Source organism: Delphinapterus leucas, chromosome 13 (genome assembly GCF_059928025.1).
Source record: "Delphinapterus leucas isolate spDelLeu-1000000601 "Yukka" chromosome 13, BTC_Dleu_Yukka2, whole genome shotgun sequence".
NCBI lineage: Eukaryota > Metazoa > Chordata > Mammalia > Artiodactyla > Monodontidae > Delphinapterus > Delphinapterus leucas.
Genome location: NC_143141.1, coordinates 92,280,370 through 92,301,488, shown reverse-complemented (window position 1 = coordinate 92,301,488; position 21,119 = coordinate 92,280,370). Strand labels below are relative to the sequence as shown.

Below are 21,119 nucleotides of genomic sequence, written 5' to 3'. Positions count from 1 at the left end.
CTAAAAACTAGATAGCTGGTGCACCCCATGCTCACTGCAGAGTTACCCACAATAGCCAGGACGCAGAAGCAACCCAGGTACCCACCGATGGGTGAATGCACAAAGGGGACGTGGTGAGTACACACAGTGGAGTATGATTCAGCTGTGGAAAGGACTTTCTCATCAGCGACACCGTGGATGCACCTGGAGGGCACCACGCTAAGTGAAATGAGCCCAGTGGAGAAAGATCCCACACGTATGTGGGACCTGGAAAAAAAAAAGAAGAACAAGCTCACAGATACAGAGAACAGATGGGTGGTCGCCAGAGGTGGGGGTGTGGGTGGGAGAACTGGGTGAAGAGGGTCAAAAGGTACAAACCCCAAGTTGCAAGATAAATGGGTCCTGGGCAGGTAATGTACGGGACAGCAACTATAGTTAACAATACTGTGTTGTATATTTGAAAGTCGCCAAGAGCATTTAACCGTACGGGTATCAAATCGTTACACTGTACACCTGACACTAACACGATGTTCTATGTCAACTATATCTCAATAAACTGGGAGAAATTCTAATAGCAGAAAACCAGATAGTTCACATAACGCTGGGGCCAGTGCCCAGCAGCTTAGCATTAAATGGCAGGTGTCACGGTCAACATCACCAGCACATTTCCTCATGGGTAAAACAGGATGGTAACAGTGATGGTGAGAGCCACCGTCAGTGCACGGCTTCCCAGTAAGCGCCGTGAGCCGTGAAGCAGGGGCCTCAAGCCCAGTCTTCTGGGCGAGCCCACTCCCCACACACCCGATGCCGGCCAGGCCCTCTGATGGGCTGCACCTCACCCCTGCACCCCGCAGTCCAGGCCGTCCAGAAGCTTTGCTTCCTCTTCCCGGGAAGGCAAGTGGCACATGAGCCGGAGGTGGGTAGAGGGTGCTTCTCTTTGCCAGGCCACCTCATACTCATCACTAACAGGTAAGCTGTTCATGGGAACAGGCAGCAACGACATGAGCAGTTTTTGGCAAAAAAGAGTTCATCACGTCCATACCCTGAAGGAAACAGCACTGGAACGAAACAGTAACTTGACCCCAAAATCACAACCAACAGCCTCTGTGGTCAACATTCCACGTGGCTGGTTTCCCATCGCTCACCAGACAAAGTGACCCCAGTGAAGTACATCCACCTGAACCCCAGACCGAAGAGGGTGTGACGAAATACACACCCTCACATTCATGCAGCACACGCATCCCGCACGCACGGCACACATTCAACTGCAGACCCACCGGGCTCCCAGCCCCAGTGAGATCACCTTCATCTGACGCTGGTCAGCGCACAGCTATCCCAGCGAAGAGAGGCCCGTCAGTTCTATTTTTGTTAGTCACAAAAAACGAGAGCCCACAAAATCTATAAGCGTTAAATGGAGTACAAACCATTTCCATTTCCAAGCCCATTCTTCTTGGCCTGGTGTGAGAAGGAAAGACGAGCTGACACTGCCGGGACCTCCCATGTCTGCAGGGCCAGGGGCCGACCCGGCGCAGGGCTCCTCGGGGCTCCCCAAAGAGACTGCTCCCCCCGGAGAATGTCCTGACCTCTTTCTTTTCAACACACTCTTCCTCGGCACCAGGATCATAAGAAAACTTACCTCTCCCCTTGCCTAGCTGAGCACCTACACCCTGAAAGAAGGCGTCAGTCTTCCCACATCTGCACAGAAAACACAAAGTCGGTGTCAGCTGGGGGCACGCAGCCCGCGTGCTGGGGAAAGACCAGGTGGTGTGTGGAGCAGGTCCTTCCCGGGCCTCCTCTACTCAGCAGAGCAGGCGACAGTGTCGTGGACTCTAGTTTCTCTCCCTGCTCCTCGGGGACGCCATTCTTCTTAAAAACCTCAACCATTTTATCTCAGAATTATGGTTTCATAAGGAGGGGCCTTAAATCATTCTTTTCCCGGGAAAACCTACTTCCTCCCTTTGCTTATTTTCACAAAGTAACCATTTAAACTCAAAAAATGCTATTTTCTTATTTGACGCAAAGATCAATGGGAAACTGCAGCTGTAAAGAGAAACAACCGCATTCCGATCTGCTGCTACCGGAGACCCCTAGGCGGGCAGCTAGAGGGACTCTTAGCACCTCACTGCTCGGGTGACCCATGGAGTCTGGGAGGATGGGAACGGTGACACGCGAGCGGGGACCCGAGGGACATGGTGGACAGAAGCCACACTCACTAACGTACCTCTCAACAGAGCCCCACCATGTCATCCTGGGCCGTATTTTGGGGAGTCATCATACAAGCCCAAAGGATACTGATTCCTCTTAAAACTTAACTGTTCTCACAGGCAATTATTGACAGGGGAGCCGGCAGTGAATCCCACCCTCACTTATGGGAGATGGCCAAAGACCCGCCGCAGGGCAGCTCACGGTGGGACCAGGCCGGGGTCGGGCTCTGAATCTGCCACGGTTCCCCTCCCCCCTCCCCCTGCCCTCCATGGTGCCCTGGCTGCAGGACCGGCACAGACTTCTGACTATGCATTCGAGGACAGGACCCCGACGCGGTTTTCCAGCTGCGCCCACTGAACGGGCTGCCATCAGTGTCGTCTTGCACCTGCCCTGTGGGATGTGCTGTGGCTCTCGGAGCCCGGTACTCAGTCTCACATCTTCCCACCCTCAGCTCGTACTGCAATGTCTTACGCACAACAGAAACTCCAAGAAATAATGATTTAAAAATATGAAATGGGAGTGAATGTCTAAAGCCAGAAACTTGTACTACATTGGTGTGGCCTCAGGATGGATCAGCAGGCTCTAAACAGCCCTCTCATGTGTGGAACTCCGACTGAAAAGGCGCTGTCTGGCAGTCAAGGGCACCGCCTGGAACCAGAATCCAACGCTCAAATCCCAACTCTGACCCCACCAGACGCATGACCTTGAGAAAGTCACTCAGCCTTCCGATGCCTCAGTTTCTTCATCAATAAAATGCGAACTTGATGAGCAGGTGCTCCTCCAAGTGTTTAAACAGTGTCTGACACCCACTGCCAGCAACGCACACTGCAGCTACTGCCAGTCTCATGGCTGCTGATGGAGCAGGGACGGTTCTGCTGTAATGACTGTCATGAGCTTAAATGCAAGTCGTCACTCACCAAACCAACTCTATAAACCCAAAGTGGCAAAATCCATTAAAACCAAAACTGTTACAGTCTCCCAAGGCAACAGAAATAAAAGCAAAGTAAAGAAATGGGACCTAATCAAACATAAGCTTTTACACAGCAAAGGAAACCATAAACAAAACAAAATGACAACCTATGGAATGGGAGAAAATATTTGCAAACAATGAGACCGACAAAGGCTTAATTTCCAAAATATACAAAGAGCTCATACAACTCAATATCAAAACAATAAACAACCCAATCAAAAAACGGGCAGAGGGGCTTCCCTGGTGGCGCAGTGGTTGAGAGTCTGCCTGCCAATGCAGGGGACACGGGTTCGTGCCCCGGTCCGGGAGGATCCCACATGCCACGGAGCGGCTGGGCCTGTGAGCCGTGGCTGCTGAGCCTGCGTGTCCGGAGCCTGTGCTCCACAACTGGAGAGGCCACAGCAGTGAGAGGCCCGCGTACAGGAAAAAAAAAAAAAAAAAAACATGCAGAGGTTCTAAATAGATATTTCTCCAAAGAAGACATTCAGATGGCCAATAGGCACATGAAAAGATGCTCAAAATCACTAATTATTAGAAAAATGCAAATCAAAATTGCAATGAGGTACCACCTTACACCAGTCAGAATAGCCATCATTAAAAAGTCTTGAAATAACAAATGCTGGAGACAGTGTGGAGAAAAGGGAGCCCTCCTGCACTGTTCGTGGGAATGGAAAGTGGTGCAGCCACTATAGAGAACAGAATGGAGGCTCCTTAAAAAACTAAGGAACCATATGATCCAGCAATCCCACTCCTGGCCACATCTGGAAAAAACTCTAATTCGAAAAGATACATGCACCCCTATGTTCATAGCAGCACTATTTACAACAGCCAAAGACATGGAAGCAACCTAAGTGTCCACTGACAGATGAATGGGTAAAGAAGATGTGGTACATATATACAATGGAATACTACGCACCCATAAAAAGAATGAAATCATGCCATTTGCAGCAACACGGATGGACCTAGAGATTATCATACTAAGTGACGTAAGTCAGACAGAGAAAAACAAATACCATATGCTATCACTTACATGTGGAATCTAAAATATGATACAAATGAACTTATTTACAAAACAGAAATAGACTCACAGACACAGGAAAAAACTTATGGTTACCACAGGGGAAAAGGTGTGGGGGACACAAATTAGGAGTTCGGGATTAACATATACACACTACTATATATAAAATAGATAAACAACAAGGACCTGCTGTATAGCACAGGGAACTGTATTCCATACCCTGCAATGAACCATAATGGGAAAGAATATGAAAAAGAATAGATAGATAGATATATGTGGATAACTGAAGCATTTTGCTGCATACCAGAAACTAACACAACTTTGTAAATCAACTATACTCCAATAAAAAACAAAAGCAAAAACAGAAAACCAAGACCACTAAAGCCCGCACGGCCTCTGGCTCCTTCTGGGGACCCAGGAACTGGCGGGCAGGCGAAGCTATACCTCGGCTCCGCTCGGTGTTTAAAAGGAGGAGGAGCCCCCGCCACTGAAGGCCACAGACAAGCTCTCAGAGTGATCAGAGGGCGCGCCTCCCTCCCGTCGTCGGAACCGTCCCACATGGGCACGGCACAGAGCCAGAGATGAAGGGCCAGGCCTAAGAAACGGCTCACTGCACCAGCCAGGGCACTGGGACCAGCTGGGCTCCCCCGATGCCCCAACCCGGCCCCTCAGAGGACCCCTTTGGGGCCTAGGGCCCCGCCGTGGCTCATTCCATGGGTCAGGCGGGGACAGAGGCAGGGATCCTCCAACTAGAGGGCGAGGCCGAGGTGAGAGGAGGCTGTCTAAGGACAGGAACACCAGCCCATCCATCCGGGGCCTTTGGACTTGGCCAGGGAGGTGAAGGCAGGAGACGGTGCCAGGACCTGGGAGGCTGCCCGCCGGAGGGGTGCCGGGGAAGGGTCGTGTCACTGCCAAGTCTTTCCTGCTACACTAGGAGCCTCCGTCCGCTTAGAACAAAGGCCCCGCCTCGTCCTCCCCAGGCCATGCCTAAGCCAGGCAGAGGGTCCAACCTGCACGGAAACCTGCAGACTGGCCCGCGTCTGCCTAAAGGGATCAGGGTGCTGTCCGAAAGGTCCCCACACGTCTCGGGTGGTCATGAGATGCAGGCGAGTCTGCATTCCCCTCAGAACCACGACACCCACTGGAGGCTATAAATGACGGTTTCGGTACGCTCAGGAGAGAGCACATTGATCCTGTGGCCTCGAGCACCCCAGCGCCTACCCCTGAAGGTTCTGTGCCTCAAACTCAGGAGCTCCCGTGGTGGTGGGACGGCTGGAGGGGCATCAGGGCTGAGGTGCTCCTGAGGGACCCTGCGGGCTGTGCCAGGCCGGGGCCACCACCGCTCCCGGAGAAACTCAGCAGGACCAGGCCGGGCGCCCGTGAAGACCCGGGCTGCCGGGGCCCCCCAAACCCTCACACACCCAGCCTGAGCCCTCCTCGCTCCTTGCTTCCAAATAATGGCGTGGGTCGAACTGCACCCATTTTACAGGCGAAATCGCCAGATGCTACCAGGGCGGCCAGGATGGAGAGCTGGGAAGCGGCTGGGAAGCAGGGCCCACTGCCCATCTCTGGTGGGGCCACCTCTCCTCATCGCTGTCCCACCCCCACCTGAACAGGAAAATGCTGGAAAATAACTGGGGACGATCTGGCAGAAATCACTGGACCGTCAGCATCTAGTGCCCTTTCCAGTTGTTCAGTCCCATGGCCTTGGGCCTCACTAACTACACGTGAGCCACAGAGAGGTTCTCACGGAGGGGTCACATTCACCTCCTGGTCTCCGGCGCTCTCCCCACTTAGGGCGCAAACACTGAGATTAACTCAGCATCCGTGGCATCTGGGCCTGGGTCTCCTGCTCATTTGCTCGGACATCTCAGCACCCTCATTCCAAAGAAACTCAACACATCTTTTGAAATCCCAGAGACCAGCCTTTCAATTCAGTTTAAATCAGCCGATTCCATCCGTAACTGTTTTCTGAGCAGTGATTACACACAGCTGTGTGAGTGAGCTTCCAAAAGGGGCCACGTCCCATGTCCGCCCAACCATCTGCTTGGCGCCGTGCACACTCACCACGGCCCTGGGCCGCACGGCCCCACGGAGCCAGCCTCACCCACCCACGTGCCCTCGTTCTGCTTCCACGGTGATGCATTTTCTTGTAAAATTATCAGAAAGAAAAGCTACAGTGTTTTTTTTTAATCTTCATCCACGTAGAATAAGTTCCAAAAGAGTTTACTACTAATACAGCTTCCCTGCCAGCACCTGGACTCTGAGAACATATTTTCACAAAAATCCAGGTGATGGCTAAAGTCAGATTGACAGCAGTTATAGATCCCTATCAATAATCTGGAACAAGCTACATCTGTCACTTGCTCCTCCAATGACAGAGACATAAGCTAGGATAGATGGGTGTGTGGCTTGCTTGGAAAAGGAGTTTGAATGTCTAGTTTACTTTAACCTACAGCAAATTCACTATCATTTTTCAAGACAGAGAACATAACTCTGCAAGAAGTTTTTTGCCTGCAAGTAGTACCTACTTGGGCTGTGCAAGAGGATTTAATGCTGCTTTATTCACCCTCCCTCCTCAGCAGGAGAAAAAAAAGGTGTGGAGGGAGGTTTTCTCACCTGCATTTATAAACGTTAAGTTGTGAGTTAATCCAATTCTCTGTAGTTATTTACAAGGCCACTGTGACATTTATTCCAGAGTGTGTGTGTTTGTGTGCACACGTGCACACACATGCATGCATCTATCATAGTACAGACTTCTACTGACTTGCAGGGGGGGTTGCATGTTGCAATAAACAGACATAATTTAAACACTGCTATTTATAAGAAAAATCAATTCCAAGATTCCTCAAGAGCAAACAGTTTCTAGACGCTCTGTGTGGAAGCCCACATCTCTGTGCTTCCTTTCTCCTTTCCTCCCAAAGCCAGAATCTGAATGCTAGTTACTGACAACGACAGAGTAACAACAATTAAGGAAGTCGTGTGGCCAGTTTAGCACCATAGACTTTGGACTGACACAAACGCTAAAACGTCCCAGAGACGGGAAAGCAGACGGTAGGCTGAGCAGAAGCCTATGAAGGATCGTGACCATACAGCACGCGTGTGCACCGAGAAGCTGTGATTCACTGGTCCTGCTATCACACGTACTGATAGGTGATGAGAAAGATGCAAGTCCAGCTGCCCTCCTGAGGGTGCAGCTAATTAAAGATGAGGGCAGCTACATCCAACCGTGGAGACCCTCGGGCACATCACTCCCACTCCCCGGGGTCAACGCTCCTGGAACAGCCATGATTCCAGCTTCAATTCTTAGGCTTTGGATTACAATAACCGCTTAGTATAATCTACATTTACCCACAGTATCACAACTTCTCTTCTTTGTTCCTGACTGGAACATCTTATAAATCACGGGCCGACCCAACAGTGGGCGCACACAGACCCCTAGGGATACTCACTCTTGTTGTAGCAGGTGGCCAGCACTCCCTTGTCTGCAGGGCTGGCACTAATGTGCCAGATCTCACCCGCTTGATGGAGAAGCACATTTTTATTTATAATGTTATTCTCATCATCAAAGTCTATGACGTGGATCTACAAACACAAGGAAAGAGAATGTCAGAACCTCACAGTTTCCACATGCCTTCATGCAACACAGTGACTACAGGAATAATAATCAAATGCACCTTTCACATCTTTACTGAACAGTTATTCTTACTACACTAACAGTATACACTTAAGACAAGTGTGAAATCCCCACAAAGTATTGTTACGATTTGCAGCTACAGAACCCTGCCCCCTGCCACATCAACTCCTAAAGAGACAAGACACCAAAAGCTGCGTCCCCGCCTCGCTTGGTTAGGCCATGGCTGGTGCCAGGGCCAGAGTCTTCCAGGATGGTGCCACCAAGCCAAGACTGTCCCAGACCTGCTGCACAGCTGTGGGAGGAGAACGGGGCAGGGCACTGCTGCCTGATGAGGCCCAGTCTTAGCCCTGCTCTGCCCACTCTGTAGTGGGCACAATTTAACTCACGTTGGAAAGAAATGAGGCAGGAAGGGGTGAGAAAGCGCTGCGTGTTAGCACATCTTAAACCTCTTTTTAAAAACAAAGCCAACAGCTGTCAATGCTTCTGATCATATAACATTGATTATAACGACATGACATTTTAGCCACTAAATGAAAAGTTACATGTGCTATCACCATGCTTTTCTGGATAATTTTTAGAGGAATGGAAATGATGTCCACGTTCACTCTCTTATCAACAGTCAAGTCACTGGAAAAAATAAAATTAAACATTTTAAAAATAAATTGATACTTGTAATTATGAATCTGCACAAAGATTTATATCCAAGAATGTTCACTGTGGCACTGATCGTCATAATGAAAAATTAGAAGCCACCTAAATGTCTGGCGACAGGGAACTGTTCAAATAAACTGTAGTACTTGACTGTAATATAATACTGTGAAGCCATCCATTCTACTATGAAAACTATTTAGTCCCAGGGAAGAGGGTCCGTAACATATATCCAAGGGGAAAAGAACCAGTAAGAGAACCGCACACACGCACCACACGCTTTCTGTTAAAAATCAAGCACATCTGAATGAGAGAACCAGAAAGCGACTGGTTACCTTTGGGTGGTGGGATCATAGCGGCTTTTCCTTTACTTCTTCGTGGTTTGTTTTCATTTTTAACATTTCTCATGATTAATATGCACTACTTTGCAGTCAAACATTAAATGATATTTTAAAAACTGTTTCCATGACACCCGAAGCATCTCCACTCTGCACTTGCTCAGGGCCTCTCTCTTCTCGGTTGCTTGCTTTGTACAGTGTCCTCAGGTGAAAACAACCCCCGGCACCTTAAGGGGTCCAGTTTTCAAAACTGTTTCCATGACACCCGAAGCATCTCCACTCTGCACTTGCTCAGGGCCTCTCTCTTCTCGGTTGCTTGCTTTGTACAGTGTCCTCAGGTGAAAACAACCCCCAGCACCTTAAGGGGTCGCTCTGGACTCAGAGTAGAATTCAAATCCCGCCATTCCCACTTACGGCCTGTGTGACCCCAAGCCTCAGTGTCCCCGAGAATACAATGCAGGTGAAGGGACAAAGCTCCTGGGATTGCTGGGACCAAGGGGTCGTGCAGGGCTGATCTCGGAGTGGGGGGGCACACACACTAGCTCCCGCCCTTCTCTGGGGGAGGGAGATTAAAAACCATGACTGTTGTTTTTATCTTTAAAACTACTTTCAGTCAGTTTCTCCCAGCACTCATAGCCCAATGTAGTTTTCACAGTGGGTTTGGAAATACTCCTGGTGGACAGCTTCTACATTCTAAAAGTTATATGTGAACACAGACTAAAAGGCAATACACAAAATCAGGCAGAATTTTTGTGTTGTTAGGGTGAACAGGAAATTTTTTTCTTAAGTATTTGACGTTTCCTCCTTATCAGAAAATCCATGAACACTTAAAAAGGAGGCACTTAAATGTACAATTCTTCCTCTCCCCAGAGCTCTCCCTCTGCAGTGCCCTGAAGCATCGGGACCACCACCCGGGGGAGCACAAGAGCTCTGGCTCCTCCTCTGCTGGCTCTGTGGACCCAGGTGCCAGGTGAGCGCACAGCCCCCCTGCACACCTGCAGCTCCTAGCTGGGAGCCGTCCTTCCACCGGACCTCTGACCTCTGTGCCCACACTTTGCGCTCCTCTGGAGGACCTGCTCCGTCTGGGGAAGGCTCTTCCTTCTTGTGAAGACCAGAAGCACGTGGGGTCCAAACAGGCTCTAGTACGTGATCCCAGCTGGTCTTCCTCTGGGCTCATTTCTTACCCACTCAGGCACACACAAGTCAGCCTCTGCCCTAGACGGCTGGGCGTTGGGAGGAGTCCAAGACCCCCACACACACAGGTCCACCTCTCCTAACCTGATAGTCTGATACTATGGCCCTTAACCTTCATCATTAAGCTTTGGAGTCCTAGCGTTCTTCCATGTCCTCACCTACAGCAGGCTCATGGATGGGTCCAAAGGATACGTCTTCATGAGATGTTGTAATCCAGGTACGCTCAGAGAGAACGGTAGGACATCATCACCACAAACAAGTAGGGATCAAAAGAATAATGACTAATATGCAAAATGCGACAGGCACCGAGCTATTTTACACACGCTGGTTCCTTTAATCCTAAAAAGAGCCCTGTGATAATATGATAACCTATCATTATTAGCCACGACTACAGGGGAAGAAACCAAGGTTTACAGAGCTGGAGTATCACGGTTCATTCGGTTAGAAATGGGATTCCAGAGCCTGTGCTAAGAGCCGCCACACCGTCGGGGCACGGGATACCCCACCCTCCCGACACTAGGCTTTGCACTGCAGCAGGGCAGCAAGAGTAGCAGGCAGCTCCTGATTCGGAAGAAAGAGACGGTAACTTAACTGCCTGTCCTCAGGGCACCACCCTCTGCCCAGCTCACACAACGTACACAGAAATGTTCTGTTGCATAAACATATGCAGTTACAGGCCAATTACAAAAACAAGTACTACAGTGGAGAAAACACCATGATTAAAGTGAGTGCAAAGGATTATGGGGGCACAAAAGACAGAACATTTATTGTTGGCTCAGAGGGTGGGGAAGACGTGTGGTTGTCTGGGTAGTGTGTAAATGTTACTTTAAATTCTTTACACAATTGCTGAGCTTGGAAAATGCTTCCAACAGCTTGTAATGAAGCTCAAGGTCATATGTTTTGAATTACCATTATTAAAATTTTAAAGTTGGACTTACCAGTGCAGGGCTAAGGGCACAGATGACACTATAAAAATTTAGAAGCCAGAGTTATAAAACTTATTAGGAAACCTGTAAAGATGATCTTAATCAAGCCCCCTCATCTTCCCGCAGAATCAGGGCTCAGAGAAAGCTGTCCATGTCCACAGTACCCATCACTGGAGCACGTGACTCCAGGCCGCTGCCCTCTGTGTGCTTCTTTTCTTATTGAACTCAAGGTAAAGTCTTAAAAATTCAAAAACAAAAAAAAAAAAGTGTGGTAAAATTGGAAAGGAAAAAGCGAAAGCTCGCCTCCGGGGGAAAGTTAAGGATCCTCCCTTCTCGCTTCCAGAAACCGCCCTGGATCCAGCCTCACCAGAAACCCAGCTCTTCCTGATGCTTCCTTAACAGGAGCATAAGTTCCTGTAGTCATTAAAGGAGGGGGAAGGATGGGGCGGGGTCGGGGGGGGGGGAGATGGGGGGGAGGGAGGGAGACGGGGGAGGGGGGAGGAGGGGCAGGAGGAGGGGGACGGGAGGGTGACGGGGGAGAAATGGAGGCTCAGTCTGGAGTGGGGCTGGGAACCTGAATTTCTAACAAACGCCTCCGGTGATTCTGAGGGTGGCCAAATACAGGACCTGCAGGCAGAGAGGGCACATGAGCAAAGCTGTCCTCAGTCAAAATACAAATACAGAACAATCGAGCTGACACGTTAAAAAAAAAAAAAAAAAAAAAAAGATTACAAAGGAAAAGACCCATGGGGAAAGAAGGCCGCTGCGTTACCAGCCCCTTGGAGATGTCGGCCTTCTCAGTGACTGCTGAGAGAGGGCCCGCCACAGTGGTCCTCTCTGTCACCCTGGCGCTCACCCATCTACGTGACAAACAGGGGAGAAGCAACATGCAGAGAGATTCTGCAGGGAAAGCACGGTGCAGAAGCAACCCAACCCCTGCAATGCGAAAGCCCTGCCCCTGGGCTCTGCCAGAGCTTCCCGCTGGACCAGAGAAGCACAGCCTCCCAGGAGAGCCCACCTTCTCACAAAGGAGCGCTCAGGGGAGACCAAGACTGCAGAAGTGCCCGTCCTGCTGCAAACACAGGCAGCGCAAAATTAAAGGCACAGAAAATAAAGCAGCTCATCAGACAAAGAAAGGCCAGCAACTGTGACAGCTCCTCAAATTTTCACGAGAACAGCCGGGCTGAATTAAGTAGCACTGATTCAGGTGAGGGGCGCTTTCTAGGGATTAACAGTTGCCAGGGAGGAGCTGATGGCCTGAGGCAAAGCTGGGGAGGGGGACAGAAACCCTACCAGCCACCCCTCCTTCCCCAGGCAGGGCGGAGCTCCGGAGGGCGGGGTTTCAGAGCTGGGCTGAGGTCACGTGATGCCACTGTTACTGTCACAGCTGGCACTGCAGGTGCTTCGGGGCAGGGGCGGCACCTCCTCCCACAGGGGCATCAGCCGTGGGGGCGCCACAGCAAGTGTCCAGGACGCGCCCTCGCCCAGCCGAGCTTCACAGTTCACGGCGCGTGCAAGCGAGGAGGACGCGGGGAGAGGGAGCCGGTGGCTTGGTGGTCATCCTGCCGCGTTTCAGCAGGGCCCCAGGGAGAAACCGCGTGGCTGCTAGAGCCGACCCCTCCGTTTGGAAATGGGGCCAATAGCACCCGCCCTGTCCACTGAGGGCGCAGTGGGCACCACCTGCCTGCACTCCCCGTCTGGCCCTCAGTCCCCCGTGGCTCACAGGCCAGGACCCCCATCATTATCTTTCTCTCTCACCAGCTCATGGCTGGAGGCGGCTGGGAGTACGTCCCAAGGAGGGGAATGACAGACACACAGCACACAGCACTGCCAGACAAGGACACACATGACACCGCTGACCAGAGAGGACACAGAGGGGAAGCCCCTGTCCACCCTCACTGCAGGGAAGCAAGCCGGAGACAAGGGAAAGGAGACAGGGGCAGTCAGCCAGAAGGCCCTCATCATTTTAAAACGCAGGTGGTAATCGTGTGATAACAGTAACACAGTCAGAAACCAGAGGGACAACCGGACTTCCTCTGGAGACAGAAGGAAATAGGGATGCTATGCTCCCCCCACCGCAGGGCATCCTCTCCCGGGGGCAGATGCCTCTGGAAACACGTGTCACACGTGGGAGGAAGCATGTGGCACACATGTAGGGAACCATGCACATCACATGCGAGAAGACCTGGGTCTCACATGTGGGAGGAAACATACTATATGTGAGGGGAAGCACTGTCAAGTGTGAGAGGAACACACGTGTGACGTGGGCAGAACAGGCATGCATGTCTGAGACGAAACATGCACGCCGGGCGTGAGGACTGTTTCCGGCTGCACAGGTGTCCATGCATGCGGCCTGGCCCCCCTGCTCCCTCTCGCCTCTCCCTTCCCCTGGGCTCCCTCCCCGGGGATGAGCCAAAGTACTATGAAAACACAGGCCCACCGGCAAGTGACACAACTCATCACAGCCTGAAGGCCTCAGCTCAGACACCCCCTTCTCTGTGACGCTGGCTCTGATGCCACCAGGAAGAAACTGGTGTCCTTCCGGCCACGTGCCACTCTCCTGGACCTCTCTCCTCAGTGTCACTGCAGTTATCTGCACATCTATGTCACCGCATCATTGGAAGCTGAACTCGGGGCACAAATGTATCTGTTCCTTCTGTGAGTCTCACACCTAACACAGTGAGAGGAATCAAGAGTCCTGTCACCACACTAAATAAGCATTGCTGAGCAAATGAATGAATGAGTGAGTGAATGAATGACTGTCCCAACAAGGCCACATACCTTTCCCAGAAACAGAAAAGAAACACCAGCAGGTCAGAAACACTCTTTCATTCCTATCGTCTGGATTCACATCCAAAAGACCACCACAGGTGAAGAGTGTAAAGAGAAAGTTATAAACCTCAGCCTCCACCCTTTAATTCAGCTGTGGCCAGAAAAAAATAACTGAAGCCAGAGGCTACAAGCCTGAATCAGCAGCTTAATGAGGACTTTTTTTTTTTTTTTTTTTTTTTCCGGTACGCGGGCCTCTCACTGTTGCGGCCTCTCCCGTTGCGGAGCACAGGCTCCGGACGCGCAGGCTCAGTGGCCATGGCTCACGGGCCCAGCTGCTCTGCGGCATGTGGGATCTTCCCGGACCGGTGCGCGAACCCGTGTCCCCTGCATCGGCAGGCGGACTCTCAACCACTGCGCCACCAGGGAAGCCCTTAATGAGGACTTTGAAAGGAAAGAGCCGGCAGAGCACACAGTGGTCCTGCACCTAGCACTCAAGGAGCCTTACACACTGGAGGATGCGGAAGAGGTTACCAAGAGTTACGCACTTGTTACCATTAACTACCGAACTTTTCTGGACCTTACCATTGGAAAGTTGGATTTCTAAGACTGATTTTTAAGAACCAAAGTCTCTCAGCTAAGATGATAATGTTTCTTTCACTAGGCCCACGGACCGACGGCCCATATTCTAAAAGCCAGGACTGTTCCCGCAGAGAGTACATTTGATAAACAGGCATATGGAGCTGCAAACTACGTTTGTCAGGAGGCTGATGTCCCCCCGGCTTAGGTAATTACGATCCATATGACAGGGCCACAGAAGAGGCGCTCCCTGACACTGGTTAGCAATGCAGATGCTGGGCCCACCCCCGAGATTATCTTGCTTCAAAAAGGATTTCAGGAAGATTAAAGCACTTTATGTCATTTGGGGCTGATCCTTTCTTAGTATCATAACCAAATGGTATACAATTTTGCCTGATAAAACCAGGTACAATGTAACTTATTAATGCCTTACACTGCCTCATTTTGTTCTTAATTCATTTGTTTCTGTCAGCTTTTAATATTTTCTAGAAAAAATTTATAAGCATCCCTCATTAAATAATAATAACAATTTCTTTCTTTTCTTAAGAAGTTTAAAAACTGATGTTCAGGAATCCCCTGGTGGTCCAGTGGTTAGGACTCTGAGCGTTCACCACTGAGGACGTGGGTTCAATCCCTGGTTGGGGAACTAACATCCTGAAAGCCGGGCGGCGCAGCCAAAAAAAATAAAAATAAAAACTGATGTTCTACCAAGAAGGTCAATGGTACAGGCCCGGAGCTGGGTGGAATTGAAACACAAGTAGATGAGAAAAAGGCAGTTAGTCGTCCACCTGGCTCTGTCCCCAGGCCTCTAACACCTCCCCCATCACAAACTCCACCCATCCATCCCCAGAGGAAACAGCTGTGCCTCCTGTCACCAGCTCCCTGTGCTGTCACCTGGTTAGCCTTCCCCTCTCTCCGCCAACCAGCACCCCCAGGCTGCACGGTGCTGTCACCGGGTTTCCTCTTGCCCTGTGAGACAGCCACTGCTAACTATCTTTATAAACAAATCATTCCCATCTGACATTTTCCAGGAGGAAAGTAACACACACACATACACACATATTCAGAAAACTGGAAATTATAAAGAAACAATTTACATCACATTCACATTCCCTGAAGATAACCATGGCTCAAATTTCGAGCCCTTTTGACCTATTTCTAGTCTTTATTCTATGCTGAGATTCAATTTTGTACTTCATCTACTTTTTTTAATAGAGGTATAATTGACATAACATTACATCAGTTTCAGGTGTACAATGGAATGATTCGATATTTGTATATATTGCAAAACAATCTACTTTTTTTTTTTTTTTTTACACAATAGTGATCGCACAGTATATACAATCTGAACATTTCACAGAATCACCTAAGAATTTTTAGGTTGTAACGCTTCTGAGGAGACTCAGCTTTCCAGGCGTGCAGTGAGGGAGCACACTGCCGACAGTGGCCAGGCTCAGCCAGGCTAAACATGTGACCCTGCCATCGAGGATGGGAATGCCACAGGATCCAACCTACTACCTGCACGATGTGGTCGCTTCTCGCGCTTTCACCATTCTATGCACCAATACGATATTATCCCTCGTATATAAAGCTTCTTCGATGTTTTGAGTATAAGAATTACGTGTTAAATAATATGAACACTTATTTATGAAGCTCTAGATGTATACCATCAAATTAGCTGCCAGAATGACTATGCCAACACAAAGTCCCTCATCAACACGGGAGGGCGAGGATTTCACCACACCCCATGTGGCACTGAATACTCTTGGACAGCGATTTTAACACCATGACCCCCCAGTGACAACAGTAACTGGATGGGGGCTGCACCACGTGACACCGCCTGATGTGCGTTTCCCCAAGATCAACGGCAGTGCACAACTCCGCAACATCCACGGCACCTGCAGACAGCCCTACCTCTATTTGAGGATGAGGAAGACGAAGTCCAGCAAGGTTAATCCATTCGCTCAAGGTCATACTTTTGTGTCAAGCCGTGGACTGAACCTCAATCTTGTGAGTATCCAACAGTCTTTCCACTATAGTGGCCAGGACAGCACATAGGTCACACCCTGTATATCTCCCTGGACCAACTGGCAGAGACAGCCTGGAACTCTGTTGCACTGGGATTACGGCCTCATCCAGGCTCAGCTAGAGAGAGTGCTGTGAGCCATCAGAGCAGTCGACCACTGGCTGGGGTCAAAGGGGTGATGCTGACCTCATACCCTGGGTTGCTTCTCAACCACTTACACGGTGAATCCTATATACCCACAAAACCAAAACACGAAACTACGGCAATAATGCTACACAGAATAAGTTTAAATTATTTAATTCAATCATCACATACAGTTGGCTATGTAAATCCCAATGAAAGTTTTATTTTGTTTGTGTGGCATTAATTTTCTCAAATGTTGCTTGAAAAATCAAGAATGAAAGTTATAAAACCGAGAACAGGCTTAGTAATTAACATGTATACATTTGTCAAAAATAGTTACCTGATTATCATATTTTAGAGACTGCGTCCCCACCAGAAACCGAATGGCATCTGTTTCTGCCGTTTGAGGTGTGAGAGCACGTGCCTGCAGGAGGGAAGGAAAATGCACACACATGTATGAAGGTGGGATCCAACAGATTAGAAAGGCAGTTGCCTCTTCTACTGCTGATGGAGTAGCAGCTGGTACAGAGCGCCTGCAAGGCAATTTAGAACCATGCACGAAGAGCCCTCAACTCCTGTACACTTTGTGACACAATTCCACTTCCAAAGTATATCTGGAAACAACTGTAAGTGGGCACAAAAATTAAGCAGTAAAGATATAAATTGTGTTTTTTAACAAAACCATTATTTATTTTCAACAGTAATTGATTGGTTGAACAAATTATTCTTCAATAACAGAGCAGAAAATGGCTCCCAGTGATGGCAGAACAGGTGGTTTAAGGCAAGTCTCCTGCAGAGCCAGCTGGAAAAACTAAACCAAAAAGCTTGAGTTTGTTTCAAGGCTTCAGAAAGCTGCCAGTCGTGAAATGCAAGCTCCAGGAAAGGAGAGAAGTCAGAGGAGGGCTGACCTCCACCCACTTTCACCTGGAGGCCCTCATCAATTTGGAACAGGCGGCTAAGCGGTGATGTTGAGGAGAGCGTCTTACAGGCTCCCAGAGCTGGGCGAGCAGAGTGCGGATCCTCGGGGGAGGAGGGGCCAGCAGAGCGCGAGGCTTTGGGGTGGGATCCTCCCCAGCCGGGTCACAGGCCAGGCGCGAGGGCGAACTAGAGTGAGATGAACCTGCTCAGCCTGGAGCTCCAAGTCACCTCAGCCCTTGAGTGGATCTCAGGTGACCTGAGCCCGCTGGCGCTCCTGTGCCCGCCCGCCGCCTGCCCCAGACACCTCGCCCAGCCAAGTCTGGAGCTCACTTTTCAAACAGTGGCGAAGGCTTTTCTCCTCTCTTCTCAGACTCTGGGAAATCATACAAAAGCAGGAAGGAAAATGAAGAGCACAAACACAAACTCTGTCTTCGGTGAAATGCGGAAACATCTGTAATCCAAACGCGCCTGAGAACAAAGCCTCCGAGGCGGCCAAGGCCCCAGCTGAGAGAAGACACCGCAGAGGACTCTGGCCGCGACACCCCAGACACAGGCGGGGACAACACCAGGAACCGCCCAGAGGGGGTGGCAGAAACAGGTGCCCTGCACACGCTGGGACAAGAACAAGAGCAGGGCTGGGGACGGACTGGCATCTCCTCGGGAGCAGCCTGGGGCTCCGTGGGACGGAGTGGGAAGCCGGACTCTGCCAGACGCGTGGCCTCGGGGTAAATGCCAGCTAAAGGGTTTACTCAACAAAGCCCTGAGCTGCAAGAACTCCTGTCGGCCCGGGCGTGGGCCTGGCCCACCTCCACCTACAGAGCCTACAGCGAGCTGCTGCACGCGAGGGCTCAGCCCTGGACATGATCTAGGGGCCAGCACGGGAGCCCTGCAAGGGCACCGCAAGGAGGGATGGGGAGGGGGAGGGGGAGGGGAAAAGACAACGGGAAAAGGCGTCAGAAGATGCAAGCATTAGGCGGATGCTGCCACAGAAGAGCCAGAGCCCGTGATTATACACACGGACACTCACCTACAGAACTCAATGGAGCAATCAGCTCTTCACAAGCGAGAAAAGACTAGAGAGGGAAGGCAAGACAACCCCAGACAACTGAAGCTGAGTCGACACAGCCGGAGGAACTGAAAACCAGACCCAATGCTGGAAGGACGCAAAGACAGAAACCCCAACGAATAATGTATGCAATATCTGAAGATACAACAAATCTATAGAATGAAAGTATAAGATGGCTTTGTGCTTAAATTTGTCACTGTTAAAATGCAGTGTCTTCGTGCATTGGGTTGGAAGCAGCAGATCCACTGGCTATTTGATCACAGTTACTGTACGTCCTTTAAAATAATCTTCCACCCTTTAAGAAAAAGGGTCCTAAAACTCACCCAAGATTTGATATATTACTTGTCTTTATAGTGTAAACAGATTTCCAGTCGTCATCTTGCAGAGCAAGCATGATAGGAACAGCACACCCTAGACCATCTAGGTTATGGTAATAGGAAACACAAGAACTTAGGCACTTGGCTCAAAGGGATGCAGGGCAAGGAAGTGGAAACTCCGGGAGGAGAAACCGGCACCGGGTGCACAGCTAGTAAGGACGGCACTAACCAGGCAATCCAGGACACGCACACAAAGATGAGGTAAGGTACTCAACTTAAAATTCAAATTTTTTCTGCGCAAAAATCCTGAAGGGCTGGCTAAACAAGTCATGGAACCCTACTTGAATCAGCAGTCAACAATGTAATTAGAAAAATGAGAAACCTGAGTATAGATTTGGCAAAAGATTGTAATTAACTATATTGGGAGTCTGAAGGAAGACAGGAGAGCATAGAAAAAGCCAAAACTCCTCACGTGCCATGCCATCCAGTCGCCAGGTTATATGGAGAGATAAAAGCAAGAAGGTAAAGACTAGAAGAAACACTTTTTAAAATGTTGAAAGTGGTTGTTCTCAAGAACTCAGAGAAGATGGAAAGGGAGTGCTTAGGGCTGGCTGACTTTTAATCAGATTTTCAGCCACTGACTGCTTAGACAACTCGTAAGAATTGCTTGTTTTAAAAATTTTAAATACACAAAAAGAAAAAGCTAAAATCATGAACACAAGTCAAAACGTTGCAGAAACACGGATGTGCCTGGCATTTTCTCATTTTAACAGCCCCTCTGTGCCGGTCTTCTGCCTCTTATTTGCACAGTGGTGCCTCATTTTACCCTCCAAGCCTCATTACCTTCAGTCGATGGTCAATAATCAGATTCCCATCTTCTATGTAAACTGTTCTCCGCAGTGATCTAAACATCACTGACAACCAAACCTCCACTATAACTTTCGGTTCTTTTATGTTTACTGTAGTAATGGTTCTTCAAATTCAAGAAAGCCATGGCCCACAGAGCTGTGTAAAGTAAGCAAGTGCAAAAATCAGCTACTTCTTTTAACATAAAAAAGAAATTAAAAAAAAAAAGATAAAGAGATTCAGATAAAATGCTTGATGCCCAAGGCAAGGATCTACTCCGTTGATTTGTCAAAATCCCAGGAAACAACATTTCAGTTACCTCAAAGATCCAACAGTGAAGATCAAAACCTCCGGGTTACTTAGGAGATTACTTAAGGAGATCAAAAAGTTATTAAGTAGCATTGGAAGAAGATGCACACTTTAGGTAGCACAGGTCAGAGAAACTTCTCTCTCCCCTTGTGCACCCTCTGGATGCACCATCTGGATGTACCCACATGTGTACCTTGTTAAGGAGAAAGCAGTTTAACTTTGTGGTTAAGGAGCTTTGAAGTCAGTTTGGGTTTAAAGCCTACCTAGGCTAGAATCCTTAGCTAAGCAGCCATAGACCACAGGAAAAATAGCATCTACCAATACGACTGCTGTGAGAATTAAACAAAATATATGTATGGTGTTAAGCAGAGTGCCTGACACACAGTTAAGTTCTCAATAACTGGTCGCAAAGCACCAGTCTGTGTGATAGAGCCAGCTGTCAAGCCCTGTAACAGTTCATGACTCATAGGACACTAAAATACTGCCCTGTGTGGAATTTATCTGTTAAGAATTTTGTCTCATTATAATAATCAGAACAACATTTACTGAATGCTTATTATATGCCAGGCAGTGTTCTAAGTGCTTGAATTAAATGTATTAACTCATATAATTTCATAACAGCCACAAGGGGGAGATGATTATTTTCCCATTTTACTGACAAGGAAACTGAGGCCCAAGGTCACACCGTAAGTGCTGGAGCCGACGTCAGCATTAGGGGAAGCTGGGTGAAGGGGACACAGGAACTTTCCGTGTCTCTTCGCAACTCTTAGTGTAGATTTAACATTGTGTGAAAATTAAACGCCCCCCCCCAAAAATAGAGTGCCTGCTTCCAATGGCGTTCCATTGGAACGCCAATGCTGGAGGAAAGGTACACAAGCAAATACACCGAAGTGAGTGGTGAGAATTAGGCCACAAGGAACGCCCGGGGCTGAGGGGAGGCGGCGGGGGCTCCCAAGCCGGGGGGTCGCGGGCAGAACCGCTGCGCCCCCCGTGTGTCACGCAGGCCCCCGGCCCGTCCTGGATGACCAGGGCCTCTGGCCCCCGAATCCCCAGTGACCTCGGCTGCACCGACGTCGCTGGGCCCTCCTGTCACCCACCTGGAACTCCAGGCCGTAGATCACCGGCGCGTCGTCCTCCATGCTGCGGCGGCTCAGTCGCCTAAGGCCGGTCCCCGGAGCGGGTGCGCCCCACCTCAGCGTCCATTCATTCCCTCCAGCCCCGGCGGCGCCAAACAGGAACGCTTTCTGGCCC

General features: G+C 49.7%; 1 protein-coding gene across 2 annotated transcripts in view; it reads right to left on the bottom strand.

Moving 5' to 3' along the window:
• EIPR1 (EARP complex and GARP complex interacting protein 1) overlaps window positions 1-21,119 on the bottom strand; it is a 97,853-nt gene extending 76,734 nt beyond the window's left edge. Inside the window, exons 1-3 of one of the 2 annotated variants that reach the window (XM_089923489.1) lie at window positions 20,966-21,119; window positions 16,753-16,836; window positions 7,625-7,757 (exon numbers count right to left, since the gene is read on the bottom strand). In XM_089923489.1, the coding sequence (XP_089779615.1) occupies window positions 7,625-7,757; window positions 16,753-16,836; window positions 20,966-21,007 (259 nt within the window). In that variant the 5' untranslated portion in view covers window positions 21,008-21,119. The remainder of the gene's footprint in view (window positions 1-7,624; window positions 7,758-16,752; window positions 16,837-20,965) is intronic. The other variant, XM_022561429.2, reaches the window with a different exon arrangement.